The sequence below is a fragment of the Schistocerca nitens genome, chromosome 7 (genome assembly GCF_023898315.1).
Source record: "Schistocerca nitens isolate TAMUIC-IGC-003100 chromosome 7, iqSchNite1.1, whole genome shotgun sequence".
Lineage (NCBI taxonomy): Eukaryota > Metazoa > Arthropoda > Insecta > Orthoptera > Acrididae > Schistocerca > Schistocerca nitens.
In genome coordinates this window covers 148,562,927-148,579,997 of record NC_064620.1, presented here as the reverse complement: position 1 = coordinate 148,579,997, position 17,071 = coordinate 148,562,927, and the positions used below count along the sequence as shown (strand labels likewise).

Sequence of the window (17,071 nt, the reverse complement as noted above, 5' to 3'; positions counted from 1 at the left end):
ATCTGAGGACTCTGTTGCAACTAAATTATATAAATCAAACAACAGAAAATCCAGGACAGAATGTCACAATGTTAAGAAAAGGAAAATTGCCACTAACCATACAGCGGAGATGCTAAGGCGCAGATAGGCACAACAAAAAGACCGTCACAAATAAAGCTTTTGGCACATAAGACCTTCTGCAGTCTCAGGCAACTTTAGCCACAATGCAAGCAGCAGCACCAGTGCGTGATGGAATTGGCAACTGGATGGGGGTAAGGAGGAGGCTGGGGCAGGGACGGGGAGAGATAGTAGGGTAGGGGTGGTGGACACTGCAGTGCTGCTGGGGAGTCGGAAGAGACGAGGTGGATAGAGGGAAGGGCAGCTATAAATAGACAGAAAGTCAGACAGTGGGCAGGGGAGAGGTGGTAGCAGAAAAGGAGAGAATTAGAAAGACTGGGTGCGATGGTGGAATGAGGGCTGTATAGTGCTGGAATGAGAACAGGGAGGCTGGATGGGTGAGGACAATGACTAACAAAGGTTGAGTCCAGGAAGGTTATGGATATATTGCATGAAAAGTTCCCAGCTGCGCAATTCAGAAAAGCTGGTGTCAGTGGGAAGTATCCATATGGCACAGGCTTTGAAGCAGTCATTGAAATGAAGGATGTTATGTGCAGCATCATGTTCAGCAACCAAGTGGTCCACTTGTTTCTTGGTCACAGTTTGTCGGTGGCCATTCATGCCAAGAGACAACGTGTTGGTTGTTATGCCCACACAGTTTGTAGAAATATGACTGGTTTCATAGGTAGCCCTGCCTTTGATGGGATAGGTGATGTTTGTGACTGGACAAGAGTAGGTGGTTGTGGGAGGATGTATGGGACTCCTTGCACTACTACCTTCTACATGCTTTCTAAAGTCTATAAACCTAACCACCCCAGGATGCCCCATGGGGGCCAGTTACTATACCCCCACTGAGAGAATCTCTGCTCTTGTTGACCAACACCTTCAACCTATTATTCATGGGCCATCTTTATCCTTCCTATACATCCAGAATCCTGAACCCCTCACCTGGTTCAGATTCATTGATGACAACTTTGTGATCTGGATCGAGGGTGAGGACATCCTATCCACATTCATCTAGAACCTCAACAACTTCTCCCCCATTTGCTTCACCTGGTCCTACTCAACCCAACAAGCATCCTTCATAGATGTTGACCACCACCTCAGAGATGGCTACCTCCATCCATATCAAACCTACTAACCACCAGAAGAACCTCCACATCGACAGCTGCCACCCATTCCATATCAAGAAGTCTCTTCCACACATTCTAGTCATAAGTGTTCGTCACACCTGCAGTGAGGAGTGACCCCTCTCGAAATATACCGAGTGTGTCACTGAAGCCTTCACAGACCGTAATTATCCTCCTAACCTTGTAAAAAACAAATCTCATCTTTGCAGTCTCCCACCACCTCTCAAAGTCCCACCATCTGGCCACAGCAGAGCATTCCCCTCATAACTCAGTACCACCCAGGACTGGAGCAACTGAATTATTCTCCACCAGGGTTTTGAATACCTCTTGCTGTGCCCTGAAATGAGGAATGTCCTACCCACTATCCATCCCAGCCTTCCCACAGTGGTATCCCGCCGTCTACCGAATCTACACATATACTCGTCCATCCCTACACAAACCCTGCTCCCAACCCCTTACCTCATGGCTCATACCCCTGTAATAAACGTGTCCCATACATCCTCCTATCACCACCACCACCACCACCTACTACAGTCTGGTCACAAACACCATCCATCCCATCAAAGACAGGGCTACCTCTGAAACCACTCCTGTGATCTACAAGTTAAGCTGCAACCAATGTGGTGCATTCTATGTGGACATGACAATCAACAAGCTGTCTGTCCGCATGAATGGCCACCGACAAACTGTGGCGAAGAAACAAGTGGACTACCTGGTTGCTGAGCATGCTGCCTAACATGACATCCTTCATTTCAATGACTGTTTCACAGCCTGTGCCATATGAATACTTCCCATTGACACCAGCTTTCTGAATTGTGCAGCTGGGAACTTTCCCTGCAATACAGGGTGTTACAAAAAGGTACGGCCAAACTTTCAGGAAAAATTCCTCACACACAAATAAAGAAAAGATGTTATGTGGACATGTGTCCAGAAACGCTTAATTTCCATGTTAGAGCTCATTTTAGTTTTGTCAATATGTTCTTCCACCTACACTCAATGGAGCACGTTATCATGATGTCATACGGGATACTCTACCTGTGCTGCTAGAACATGTGCCTTTACAAGTAAGACACAACATGTGGTTCATGCACGATGGAGCTCCTGCACATTTCAGTCGAAGTGTTCGTACGCTTCTCAACTACAGATTCGGTGACCGATGGATTGGTAGAAGCGGACCAATTCCATGGCCTCCACGCTCCCCTGACCTCAATCCTCTTGACTTTCATTTATGGGGGCATTTGAAGGCTCTTGCCTACGCAACCCCAGTACCAAATGTAGAGACTCTTCGTACTCGTATTGTGGATGGCTGTGATACAATACACCATTCTCCAGGGCTGCATCAGCGCATCAGTGATTCCATGCGACGGAGGATGGATAAATGTATCCTCGCTAACGGAGGACATTTTGAACATTTTCTGTAACAAAGTGTTTGAAGTCACGCTGGTACGTTCTGTTGCTGTGTGTTTCCATCCCATGATTAATGTGATTTGAAGAGAAGTAATAAAATGAGTTCTAACATGAAAAGTAAGCGTTTCCGGACACATGTCCACATAACATATTTTCTTTCTTTGTGTGTGAGGAATGTTTCCTGAAAGTTTGGCCGTACCTTCCTGGTCTCAACCTTTGTTAGTCATTGTCCTCACCCATCCAGCTTCCTGTTCCCATTCCAGCACTATACAGCCCTCATTCCACCATCACACCCAGTCTTTTTACTTCTCTCCTTTTCTGTTACCCGCTGTCCCTCCCCACCTCTTCCCTGCCTACTGTCTGACCTTCTGTCCACACATAGCTGCCCTTCCCTCTCTCCACCTCGTCTCTTCGGACTCCCCAGCAACACTGCAGTGTCCACCACCCCTACACAACTACCCCCCTCCCTCCCCACCTCAGCCTACTACTTATGCCCACCCAGTTGCCAATCCCATCACGCACTGGTGCTGCTGCTCGCGTTGTGGCTACAGTTGCCTGATACTGCAGTCACTAGTGTGCAAGTTGTGTTTACATGAGAGAGAGAGAGAGAGAGAGAGAGAGAGAGAGATCTATTTTTGGTGAAGGCCTTACGGGTCAAAAGCTTTATTTTTAACAGTATTTTTGTTGTGCGCATCTGCGACTCAGCATCTCCGCTATATGGTGAGTGGCAGCTTTCCTTGTCATAATATTGCTAAATTATATATAAACAGTCTCTTAAATCCTGCCCAGTTCTCTACACTCGCACTGGTTTGCTGCAGTAGAACAACAGAACAAAGGGAGTTTGAAAATAACTAATACTGGAATGACACCATGGAAAATCTGGGACGGAATAACAGTAATACGAAAAGGATAGATTGCTGCTCACTGTATAAAGGAGGCACTGAGTAACAGACATGCATAATGAGAACAGACTGCTATGTATTATTAGCCATCAGAACACACACACACACACACACACACACACACACACACACACACACACACACACAGAGAGAGAGAGAGAGAGAGAGAGAGAGAGAGAGAGAGACTGCATTCTGTTGGCAGTAATTCAAGAACAAGGACTTTTTTCTAAAGGTTTTCATTTGGAGTGTGGCCTTGCATAGCTATGATATATGAACAACACACAGTTCAGGCAAGAAGAGAATAGAAGCTTTTGAAATGTGATGCTACAGAAGAATGCTGAAGATTAGATTCATTTTATTTTTATTTTACAGGTCTAGTACTGTAGGACCAAACTGAGGAGCAAATTTCCATGACCGTGGAAGCATCAGGAAAGTGAATAATAGGCAAAACAAAATTTACACAAATCCTATGCTGATTATACACATAATCAATAACATAACACAGGAATCTGCTTAATTTTTTCCCAGGAGCTCCACAGCAGAATAAGAGTGAGTCATGAGAAAATTCTTCAGTTTAGATTTGAAAGTGCAATGCTTACTGCTAATATATGTTAATTTTTGTGGTAAATTATTGAAAATAGATGCAGCAGACTACTGAATACATTTCTGCACAAGAGTCTAGGAGATACGATCCAAGGATTTCTATCTAGCATTAACTGATTGACAGGTTATTGGGAATATGCTCACACTGTTAACAATAAAGAAAAAATATATACTGAGAGACTAATGCCAGAATTCCCAGACACTTTAACAAAGGTTGACAAAAGGTTTGCAAACTTACACCACATATTGCTTCAACTGCCCATTTCCGAGGCAAAAATACTCTTAGTGATTGGGAAGAGTTAGATTATAATGTAATGCATCCTAAGCAAATGAAAACAGGCAAAGTACACTAACTTTCATGTTTGCCTCTCACTTATAGCAGATACTTTTCTAATGATAAATACAACAGGATTCAGTTTTCCATGGTATGTATTCAGATAGATGGTAAGCTATGATTGTTCAGTCTGGCTAAAAAATGCTGATTCTGTGTAATAAAAAAAGGCAAGTTTTAATTGAGTTGCATGTGAAGAACTCATTTAGTGATCGCGAAAGCGTTACGGAGATGATAGATAAACTCCAGTGGAAGACTCTGCAGGAGAGACGCTCAGTAGCTCGGTACGGGCTTTTGTCAAAGTTTCGAGAACATACCTTCACCGAAGAGTCAAGCAGTATATTGCTCCCTCCTACGTATATCTCGCGAAGAGACCATGAGGATAAAATCAGAGAGATTAGAGCCCACACAGAGGTATACCGACTATCCTTCTTTCCACGAACAATACGAGACTGGAATAGAAGGGAGAACCGATAGAGGTACTCAAGGTACCCTCCGCCACACACCGTCAGGTGGCTTGCGGAGTATGGATGTAGATGTAGATGTAGATGAACTTTAAAAACTGAGTATTACTGAGATTTAGTATCGATTCATTTCTTACAAGCCATGATTTTATGTCTTGAACTACTCTATGTGACACACTGCCTCTATTACACTTAACATCTTTCACTAATGCACCAATGTCGTCAAAAAGTATTTTAGAACCACCTGTTACATTAGAAGGCACATCACTTACATATGCGATATGCCTTCTAATGTAACAGGTGTGCCACAGTAAGACACCATCACATTACTGTAGAGAATGACCTTTAGCTATCTGTTTTTAAGTATTATAGGAACTAATGGTGAGTTACTCCTCTTATTCCATAATAGTTCAACTTCTGCAGTATTATTTTGTAACCAACACAATATCTAGCCTTTTCAATAGATCCAACAATAAACGAGATGGTTCTTAATCAAAGGGGGAAAAATAATTTATGACACAATTTTACTGAGAGAAGGCATTGGATGAAAGGATACACCCTGAGTCATCAAGGAATTGTCAGTGTGGTAATGGAAGGGTGTGTGAGCGTATAAAATGGTTAAAGTTTTACAAAGAGTTCATTTTCTTTTAAAGATGACAACTATCTATGGAGCATTTGCAAAAATCTAGTCATATGGGCTAGCTGAAGTACATGAACATCCATCTGACTCCTACCTTAAGTGGTATGTATTTCATTTCAATAGGAGTCAATTGTGTCAAAACAGGGATTTGGCTCTGGTTTTCACTAACAGATGCACTAAGTGACGAGGACAGCTTTCGCATGACCAAATTCACATGTGGTGTGACTGTCTAGAGGCACAGCTTTTTCTTTAAACTAGAAGGTTGTAACATCCTGGCTCTGTTACTTTTTTCTCGTTCTGCCTTATAACTCAGTATTCACCAGAAATGAACTCTGATTCCACTGGTTAGGGGCACGCAAGTCACTTAAGTGACATCAAACTATTGTGATTGTTTCCGAACAACTGTGTAGTGAAAATCAATTACTTTTGCACAGAGTAAAATGCAGCATGATACGCAACTTTACTTCATTGCAGAAAGTTTCGCTGCATTGTAGCGGATGACTCATTTTTCAGCTTTCTGCATTCATCAGGTCAAACAGAGATGCAAACTCGATTCTCTGGATGGCAGGGGTGAAAGATATTATTTGTTTGGACACTTTCGTATTATACAGTAGACTGGTAAATGAATCTTCACTAGTGAGAAAGCGATTAAGATCTTTTAAAGATCATAAAGACATGGGCACCATGTTCTTGAACAGGATTCAGAAATTTCTTGCTGATGGATACAAAAGATTTCAAAATACATGTACAGATGGTTGAGGGCTGCATTTTGAATGATGAGGACAATTTTAGACTGTCAGTTTCTGCTTTCCTCATTTTTACCAGTCACAATTTGCACTCTTAATTCACAGTAAATTATCTGAACACTGGACAGTGCGTAACTCAGTTATGAAGCTTCATGATAAATATGATCAATAATGAAATGATAACCACCTCATCATCGAGCTGCGATGTGAAACACACAATCTGAAATAAGCAAATATTTTAACCAATAGTTTCCCTGCAACCAACTGAGAACAACTGCCTAGCAAAAAAACCTGAGAATCAAAAACATGTGGTGTTTTATTTTATATGCTTTACATGTTCACCTCTTTAGCTGAGCCTAGGTTTGATTCAAGGCTGGATCAAAGATTTTATTTGCTTGCTGACTGGGTGTTGTATTGTCCCCATCATCATTTCATCATCATCAACACCCAATCGTTGAAGTGGCATAGATTATGAAAGACTTACACCAGGCAGCAAAACTTCCTGTAAGAGGACTCCCAGCCAAAACATGCTGTACATTTCATTTTATGCTTCAAGTAAAACATTTTCTGAAAAAGTACTTCAGTAACGCCCTTCATTTACATTTAGTACATTCTTTCAGCAGCACAGCACATGACTTAACTTTTAGCTTTCTTTGGATAAAACCTCTATATGGATATTATTCTTTGTACGGCACAGTGAAGAAGTCTATCATAAAGAATTGTGGCAATAAGTCTCAACGACGTATCACAGTGCATACTGAGCTTCACAAGAGGAGTGATTTAACATGAGCTAAACATGTAGACCATGCATGTTTTTCCTTATTTTATCTTTCATTTGTACCACATCAGACAGTCTCATTGAGCCCCCCCCCCCTCTCTCTCTCTCTCCCTCTCTCACTCACACACACACACACACACACACACACACACACACACACACACACACAAAATTGCATACAATATTTTCACTGCTTGTAAGCACATTACTTACATCACAACATGCTCCCACCATTGCCATGAGATGTCCCTCCAAACGCTAGTTCAATACCTCCAAATGCCAGTTCAATATGGAACACACAATATTCACATCTCCAGACAAATTTCTTGGCACACACTGCATACATCATGTAAGTTACTTGACAGTTATGATATTCATTTACTCAACATCAATCCCTGAATTTTACTCATGGTCCCTAAAGATACTCTATGCTAATCAAGTCATCTGGGTGCAGATACTTAATGCTAGCCTTACAAAGCTGTGCTGGGTCGCTAGTATTTTATATTTGCATAAATCTGGTATCTTTATAAAGTGGAGAATTTCCAAGATTTATTTATGATACAATTTTGATTCTGCATATGCACTCTTGGCCAACGAAATTGACAAACCTGTAACTTAATAGGACTGCACTGCCACAAGTGTTTCCAGTTTGTGACTTGTCTTGGGACTGGACCTTTCTTATAATGAGCAATAAATTACATAATGTAAATTAACAGTTTATTATAGAAATGAAATTACTGAAGCCACCAATAATGTAAGGACTGAAGTTAACCAGGCACATCTCGCGTGTAAGACTAAATGAAGCAATTATACCAAACTATTAGAACTTACATGAAACACAGGAAGTGGTTTTGGAATTGGTTGCCCAGATTTCTCCAACTCTGCGTACTGCCGAGCACAGGAAAGGCTGCAGAACCTTCTTTCTTTAGTGTAGAAGGCGTGTTTCACTCCGATTGCTCCACAAGTCTGGCAGACAGCTAAATTACGCGAAAGTAGTGACAACACTGTTCTCTGATAGAATACATTAAAGTAAAAAGATATAATGAGAATGCTGATTTAATTTTTTGTGCAAACTAAGTGTGGAGTAAAGCAAGGGTACACATAACACAAATATGCTTGAAGGAAGCATGCTACACAGAACATTTAACAGCAAGCTGCAATTATCAGCACAACAGACATAAAAGCAGGAGTAATTTAGCCATGCAGGAGAATAGATATTTAACTTTTTAAGATTTGTTTCTGATTTACAGAGAAGATTATCCAAAATTTCATTTACAACACTCACTGGGCTTAAAGTGGAATTTGAATGTAAACTATTTCTGAACTTTTTGTGTGAAATTTTCTAATTTCAGTATTTACATATTTAGATTTCAATGCAATATGTTTGTATGAAACGTGAACTCTATAAAAGGGATATAAAAGAAAAAAAATGGGCATAAAAATAATATCACCTTCATAACATGGCCTCCAAAAATGCTTAAAAACTATTCTCCACCACAAGTGTATGTTTGAGTGTGTGCATGTATATACGTGTGTGTGTGTGTGTGTGTGTGTGTGTGTGTGTGTTTTGAATGTGTGGAAGTTCTTCTCTCACATTATCCCCATAAGTTATACATTTTGTAGAATGCTCACTCCGTGAGTAGTAAGTTTCATGTGAATAAGAATGTTTCCTGATGAAACAGTTTCATGACACCTTTGTAATGTTTTTATAGTACTCGCCCCAAAGTGGCACACCTTAGTTTCTTGACCGCACTTACCCATTCCATCCTTTTGGATGGGGATGACGCTAAGATCGGTATCTTTCTGATATGCTATTGGGGTCTTCAGTTTCAGTGCGGGATGTTTGACCGGCTTGATTTTGCGGGCCCGCTGACTTGGAGTTTGTGTGGCAGCTGAGGCAGTTGACATGTACTGGGGCTGCGACTCACAGTAAGTATCGAACTCATCCAGCATCATGAACCCGTCCATGTCCTGGGGACCACAAAGCTCAACTCATCACGACATTCTGCTTTTCCATTCCCCATAACCCTCAGACGAAATTAAACCTAGCAATGAATGAAAGTCATTAAATGTTGGGGATCAATCTAAAATTTCAGTAATCACATCCCAATGGTAAAATTACATAATTATTAACAATTAAATTTTATGGAATGCTGGTAGTTATCAAGAGGATGTAGCACAAACAGCAAAATTGCAGAAAATAAAGGGAATGGACAATCACATATTTGCAAGCAAACACATACAGACAATGCGTACACAATTATTGTGGTGTCTCAATTTTTATTTGTCTGCCGGGTGCATGCCCTTACCTTCTACCTTTTATAATATGTAATGGTGCAAATCTCTCAGTAATTCAAGAACAGCTTTACTTTTCTCAGCAGTATGAAGCAGCATAATAAATATTAGCAGTGAACCCACAAAATAGATTTTTTAAGAAGATTAGCAGATTTTGAAAACTACTTCAGTATGGTATTACAAATCATGCTTTAATCTCTCAAAATAAAGAGAAAAGACACAGCAATGTTCACATTAAAATGTTGCTAGAACTTCCATTCAGGTACACTAGCAAATACAGTACACAGACTAATTAATCTGTTTACATAATGCTATAATTTTTGTAGCCATCCTGTATTAAAATTTGTACGTAGGATTAAAGAAGCTTGTCACATTGCCTCTTCTGTTTCTTTTCTCTCCTTTTCCCCCTAAAATCAAAATCACAGCTAATTCTTTTTCTACATTCCTATTTCGTAATTTACATATATAGTGAATTCAGTCACTAGGAACAGTCTAGAAAGTTATGGAGGTCAGTATTTGCATTCTGCTGCCACGTATCAAGTTATGAATAACAGAAATTAATACATGCTTTATATTTATTTTATATTTCTTTAAAGCTGAGGAAATAGTAAATGTAACGTGCTGTCCAATTTCCAAACAACAGGATGTGATGCAAGACTAACAGTGCATTGCACATAATCTGTTAATGGTGTTACAGCAAAGAATACTTCATGTGGTTGCTTGATATTTTTATTTCTTTTCGAAGGTAGCCATTACTAGTGAGAAAGAGTATAAAAACATGCAAGTACAAATTAAACCAAGAGTCCAACAGGTAACAACATGCTATAGCACAATATGTTAGTAGTAGTAATTACTTATCAAATGCTTCTTGATTGTGGTCATCTACATAATTACATTCATTAATCACAATTGCACACTAATGTGATGCACAGAATGCGCCGCATTGCAGTGTCATTAAGCTTACTTGGAAAATTCATAAGCAAAGGACAGAATCTGGTCTCCACAGGAAAAGAGGAGGAAACACAAACAGAAATTCACCTGATTCATTTTTCACTTATCTGTGTATTTCACCTGTCAATACTACAAGAAGACAAGACATGATAGAGCACACATGAAAACAATAATTATACCTTACTAGCCACACAATTTTCCAATTCAAGTTTAATCAACAACTGAATAGAAAATGTATTATTTCAATAAGGTACAAGCATAATTTCATTGCATCCCTCAATCTCAAAATATTAGCACTTTCCTTCCACAATATTAATCCAAGTTACTAGTTCTCTCAGGAAGATGCTTTTACTATCTGAACCAATGAGCTGTAGTAACCTCTCTCCTGTGTCCAGAATAACTTACAAGGCTAACATAAAAGTGACTGCTCACTGAAAGACGAAATCAAACAATCTCAATATGTGAGTTTCTTTTCACGTAAAAGTGCTCAAAATCATAGTACTTGTTCTATTCTGCCTATAGCTATTCAGTTTTTAATACAACATTTTCTTGGTTTCTTTATTGTATCGCAACAATGGGTCCAATAATAACAACTGATTTCACAAATCAAGGAATTATTCTCTTGTATTCATCAAGAAAGACAACAGTAAGTGCTACTGTCTCCTTACTTTAAACACCACAGTCCACAATAGCTGTGATGTTTAAGAATTTCAGATGGCAAAGGTTCTACAGCTTCTACTATTTTCTAAACAAGAAAGTATATAATTCAATTGTTGACATATTTTATTTTATTTTCTTCTGGTATGGCAGTTTTTGTAACTGGTGTTTAATCATTTTCTAGTATTCACATTGCACTCTTGAAAGGATTTATACAAACAATGTCGGTAAAATTGGAAATGCTGGTGGGATAATGTGCACTGCCAATCACAATTAATCAAAAGGTCATGAATAATACTTTCACATAATAAAACATTTTCATGTCTTTCGCCACATTAATCCACAGTGCGTTTGCTCTCAGTGCTGCTTGACAGCTTTCTGGGGAGGGGGGAGGGTACAGGAGAGAAAACATTCTGCCGTTTATGAAGCAGCAAGGCCGGAGAGTGTGAGCTGCCAGCCATGTAAACACAGGGTCAGGTGGTGATTAAACGTTAAAGAGGGGCCATAGTGGGGATTTAAATGTCCACCCACCACTGATGACTCTGTAAGGAGTAGTACAAGAATCTGGCACTTTTGTAAAAGATACAAGAGAACATGCCTTCCAATATGTTGTGGACGCACTGTGGATTCATGTAGCAAGAAACCCAAGATGCTATTACTGCACTGACACTACCTGAGAACCTTCATCTGCTGAACTTCCATGGTCTACAACAGACCATTATCTACAGACAACAAACAGAAAAGGGACAAAAAATGGTGGGTAAAGCTAATACCAACATTTCTATTCATTATGACAGTTACTTATGGCTTATTCGCAATGATTTAACATTATTCTACAACTTAAAACTTGACAGTGATAAATGAAAAAATGTGCCAGATGATTCTCTGGCCTGTATTTGCTGCTTTTAGTGAGCAGTTACCTTAAGCATTAGTCAATCTGAGAACACCTCCAGACCAGACAAACTTTTACTTTTACTGATGTTTGTTTCTACGATTTCCACACTACAACCAGATGCTCTCCCATGAGGTCTGTGGGAATAGCACCACTATGGGAAGGATTTGAAGTGAGACAGTGGCTCTTCTGCCATGAATATTAAATATGAATTGAATTAGTTTCAATGAAATGAAATCATATAAGGTTTGAAGTTTGAGTCAGAGTTAAAGAGATGTGCTCACAAAACCTAAAAGGGCAGAGCAACTGCTTGTAAGAAGCAGAAAATCCACATCTGAGCACTGATCCAGACAAATTTTCAATTGTCATGACTGTAATTATACTGCTGGTTCAGCATTTCTGAATCATTTTCCCTGTTACCATATCATGTCATTACAGTCCTTTTGTTTCAAACCCATCGATACATTAATACGGTTTCAGTGAAATTTATTTGATTCACGTAGTAGTGAGTTAGCAACAATGAATTTAGTGTTTTCTCACACTTCCATTATCTCAAATAGTTTTATAAATTTTCTGTCCAGACCTACGATCACTGTCCACAGATGTAGGACATGTATTAACCGAGGGAAAATCCAGGATGGAATGTAACAATATTACAGGAGGGAAGTTGCTACTCACCATATAGCAGAGATGCTGAGTCGCGATAAGCACAACAAAAGATTCACACAACTATAGCTTTCAGTCATTAAGGCCTTTATCAGCAACACACACACACACACACACACACACACACACACACACACACACACACACACATATACATACATATATACACTCATGCAAACGCAACTTACACACACATCTACAGTCTCAGATAACTGAAACCACACTGCGAGCAGCAGCACCAGTGCATGATGGGTGTGGCGACTGAGTGGGGGTAAGGAGGAGGCTGGGGTGGGGAGGGTGAGGGGTAGTATTGTGGAGGTGGCAGGTGGCAGAAAGTGAAGTGCTGCATTTTAGATGGATGGCAGGAGAGAGGTGGGAGGGAGTAAGTAGTGGGAGTGAGAGAAATAAAAAGAAATTAGGAGACTGGGTGTGGCGGTGAAATGACAGCTGTGTAGTGCTGGAATGGGAACAGGGATGGGGCTGGATGGGTGAGGACAGTGACTAACGAAGGTTGAGATCAGGAGGGTTACGGGAATGTAGGATGTATTGCAGGGAAAGTTCCCACCTGCTCAATTCAGAAAAGCAGGTGTTGGTGGGAAGGATCCATATGGCACAGGCTGTGAATCACTCATTGAGATAAGGAATATCATTTTTGGCAGCGTTTACAGCAACAGGGTGGTCAACTTGTTCTTTGGCCACAGTTTGTCGGTGGCCATTCATGCGGACAGACAGCTTGTCATGCCTACATAGAAAGCAGCACAGTGGTTGCAGCTTAGCTTGTAAATCACATGATTGGTTTCACAGGTCGCCCTGCCTTTGACAGGATAGGTGATGTTAGTGACCGGCCTGGAGTAGGTGGTGGTAGGAGGATGTATGGGACATGTCTTGCATCTAGGTCTATTACAGGGGTATGAGCCATGAGGTAAGGTATTGGGAGCAGGGGTTGTGTAAGGAAGGACGAGTATATTGTGAAGGTCCGCTGGATGGTGGAATACCACTGTAGGAGGGGTGGGGAGGATAGTGGTCAGGACATTTCTCATTTCAGGGCACGACAAGAGGTAATCGAAACCCTGGCGGAGAATGTAATTCAGTTGCTCCAGTCCCAGATGGTACTGAGTTATGAGGGGAATGCTCCTCTGAGGCTGGACTGTGGGACTTCGGGACGTGGTGGGAGACTGGAAAGGTAAGACATGGGAGATTTGTTTTCATATAAGGTTGGTGGGATAATTACAGTCAGTGAAGGCTTCAGTGAGACTCTCGGTATATTTTGAGGGGGACTGCTCGTCACTGCAGATGTGACAGCCACAGGTGGCTAGGCTGTATGGAAGGGACTTCTTGGCATGTAACGGGTGGCAGCTGTCAAAGTGGAGGTACTGCTGGTAGTTAGTAGGTTTGATATGGATGTAGCCATCTCTGAGGTAGAGATCTACATCTAGGAAGGTGCTTGTTGGGTTCAGTAGGACCACCAGGTGAAGCAAATGGGGGAGAAGTGGTTGAGGTTCTGGAGGAATGTGGATAGGGTGTCCTCACCTTCAATCCCAATAGTAAAGATATTATCAATGAATATGAACCAGGTGAGGAGTTTAGGATACTGGGAAGGATTCCTCTAGATGGCCTAACCACCTGTGGCCGTCACATCTGCAGTGACGAGCAGTCCATCTCAAAATATACCGAGGGTCTCACTGAAGCCTTCACTGACTGAAATTATCCTCCCAACCTTATACAAAAACAGATCTCCCATGCCTTATCTTTCCAGTCTCTCACCACCTCCCAAAGTCCCATAGTTCGGCCACAGAGTATTCCCCCTCATAACTCAGTACTATCCGAGACTGGAGCAACTGAATTACTTTCTCGGCCAGGGTTTCGATTACCTCTCATCGTGCTCTGAAATGAGAAATGTCCTGCCCACTATCCTCCCCACCCCTCCTACAGTGGTATTCCGCCATCCACCGAACCTTCTCAATATACTCATCCATCGTTACACAACCCCTGCTCCCAATACCTTACCTCATGGCTCATACCCCTGTAATAGACCTAGATGCAAGACCCGTCCCATACATCCTCCTACCACCACCTACTCCAGTCCGGTCACTAACATCACCTATCCCGTCAAAGGCAGGGCGACCTGTGAAACCAATCATGTGATTTACAAGCTAAGCTGCAACCACTGTGCTGCTTTCTATGTAGGCATGACAAGCTGTCTGTCCGCATGAATGGCCACCGACAAACTGTGGCCAAAGAACAAGTTGACCACCCTGTTGCTGTAAACGCTGCCAAAAATGATATCCCTTATGAGATTCACAGCCTGTGCCATATGGATCCACCAACACCAGCTTTTCTGAACTGCGCAGGTGGGAACTTTCCCAGCAATACATCCTACGTTCCTGTAACCCTCCTGGTCTCAACCTTCGTTAGTCACTGTCCTCACCCATCCAGCACCATCCTTGTCCCCATTCCAGCTTCACCGCCACACCCAGTATTTTAATTTATTTTTATTTCTCTCCTTTCCGCTACTTACTCCACCCCCCCCCCCCCCCACACACCCACCCACCCCTCCCCACCTCTCTCCTGCCCTGCGTCTAAACTGCAGCACTTCACTTTCTGCCACCCCCACCATACTATCCCTCCCCCTCCCCGCACCATCCTTACCCCCACCCAGTCACCACTCCCATCATGCACTGGTGCTTCTGCTCACAGTGTGGTTCCAGTTATCTGAGACTGCAGAAGTGTGTGTGTGTGTGTGTGTGTGTGTGTGTGTGTGTGTGTATTGCTGACAAAGGCCTTAATGGCTGAAAGCTATAATTGTGTGAATCTTTTGTTGTGCCTATCGCGATTCAGCATCTCCGCTATATGGTGAGTACCAACTTTCCTTCTCTAATATTGTTACATGTATTAACTGATAACTCAACTAATCAGTGAAGTTAGTCCAAGAAAATGAAAAGAACAAAATAAAACACTAAGCTATCCAACAGCTGTCCAAAGTTCACCAATGATACCTCTACAGATTTCAAGTATGGCAGATGGTAATACGAGGTAAAAAACAGAAGCCGTTCTTCTCTGCCACATTAAAGTCATGCATAGGAAGGCACACATTACACACCTGCTTTGCCAATTTACTGTCTGCCAACTACATCTTGTAACCTCAACATTAGTGGGAAGTTGAACATTAACTTTATTTTGTTATACTTACAAATATTTTGAATACTGAAACTAAACAGTGATTCACTGGCAATTTCATATTAATTAAAAGCAATGTTTACTCCTCCGCTCAACCCATTTCTGCCCCTCCATAATTCAACACTTAATTTCCTCTTGTCACCATGCACTTGACAGTCCTGTATACTCTTCATAATATTGTGCAGCATTAGCAAATTAGTTCTCTCATTTCTTAAATAATGTAGTCACACATTCCAGGTCCTGATTCACTGTCTATCAACATATTTATCAATAGCCAGCAAATGTTACCAAATTTAAGTCAGAGGAAATATCAATATAGTGTCTATATATGAACTGAGGTATAAACAGATTGTGTGTGGTATTGGCAGCAGTGGCGGCTACATATGGGGGGGTGCGCATCCCGCGCACAACCCCCCCCCCCACCTTGTGGGCCCCCCTGTATTGCTAATCGCACTGCCCACTCCAGTCAGGTCGCGCACTGAAACTCACTTGGTACTATTGAAGTAGTAGTATCATTCTTCACAGCGTCTGGCAAGCAGTTCGCAACATTGGAGAGTCATCTAAAACACTCACTGCAGTATCACTGTCAAACGAGATGGGTTGAGCGACATGATGCTGTTATTCAGTTCGCAGCTGATCTCAGAACAATTTGCAAAGTTCTTAAAGAAATACAGTTTTGGAGGATAGAACAACAGCTGCTAAAGTCAATATTCTCCTTCGAGCTCTCTCTAATTGCAAGTTTTTTATCACTCTGTTTACACTGAGTGACATTATGAGCATAACATATCCAGTCAGCAAAATCTTACAAGACCGTAGCTTGGACGTCGCGACGGCAAAAGCAAAATTAGATTCAATGCTCAAGGTGATAACTAATGCTGATAGCCACTTTTCTCATATTGTTGAAGAGGCGAAGGCAGTTATCGAAGAGTTAGACATGGAGTTGAGTGTTCCTTGTCTTACAGGCAGACACAGACACAGGGAAAACTGTGATCATAATTATGATGCTACAACATATTGGAAAATAACTGTTTTGATTCCAACACTGGACCATGTTACGACTGACACGAGAGAACGTTTTGCTGAAGAAAATATTTACGGTTAAAATTCAACATACTTTTGCCCTTTCAACTACTGAAACATGACAGTAATGATCTGGCACACAAATTGAACCATTGCTTAACTGAACTACCATTCTTTGAAGAAGAATCACTCTTTAATCACTAAAAAAGAGACTAATGGGAGAGATTCTTCAGTACAAGCAAACTAACATAAATGCCCTTAATGATCATGATTCTTTTATGCAAACATTGTCTGTTTGTCCTAGATCTGACTATCC

General features: G+C 41.3%; 1 protein-coding gene across 6 annotated transcripts in view; it reads right to left on the bottom strand.

Moving 5' to 3' along the window:
• LOC126194696 (polycomb protein Sfmbt-like) overlaps positions 1-17,071 on the bottom strand; it is a 316,496-nt gene that overhangs the window by 207,866 nt on the left and 91,559 nt on the right. For 5 of the 6 annotated variants that reach the window (XM_049932916.1, XM_049932915.1, XM_049932918.1 and 2 more), the window contains 2 exons: positions 8,855-9,068; positions 7,929-8,074 (listed from right to left, as the gene is read on the bottom strand). The exons of the other annotated variant lie outside the window; for it this stretch is intronic. In XM_049932916.1, coding sequence (XP_049788873.1) covers positions 7,929-8,074; positions 8,855-9,068 — 360 coding nt within the window. The remainder of the gene's footprint in view (positions 1-7,928; positions 8,075-8,854; positions 9,069-17,071) is intronic. 6 annotated transcript variants of the gene reach the window in all.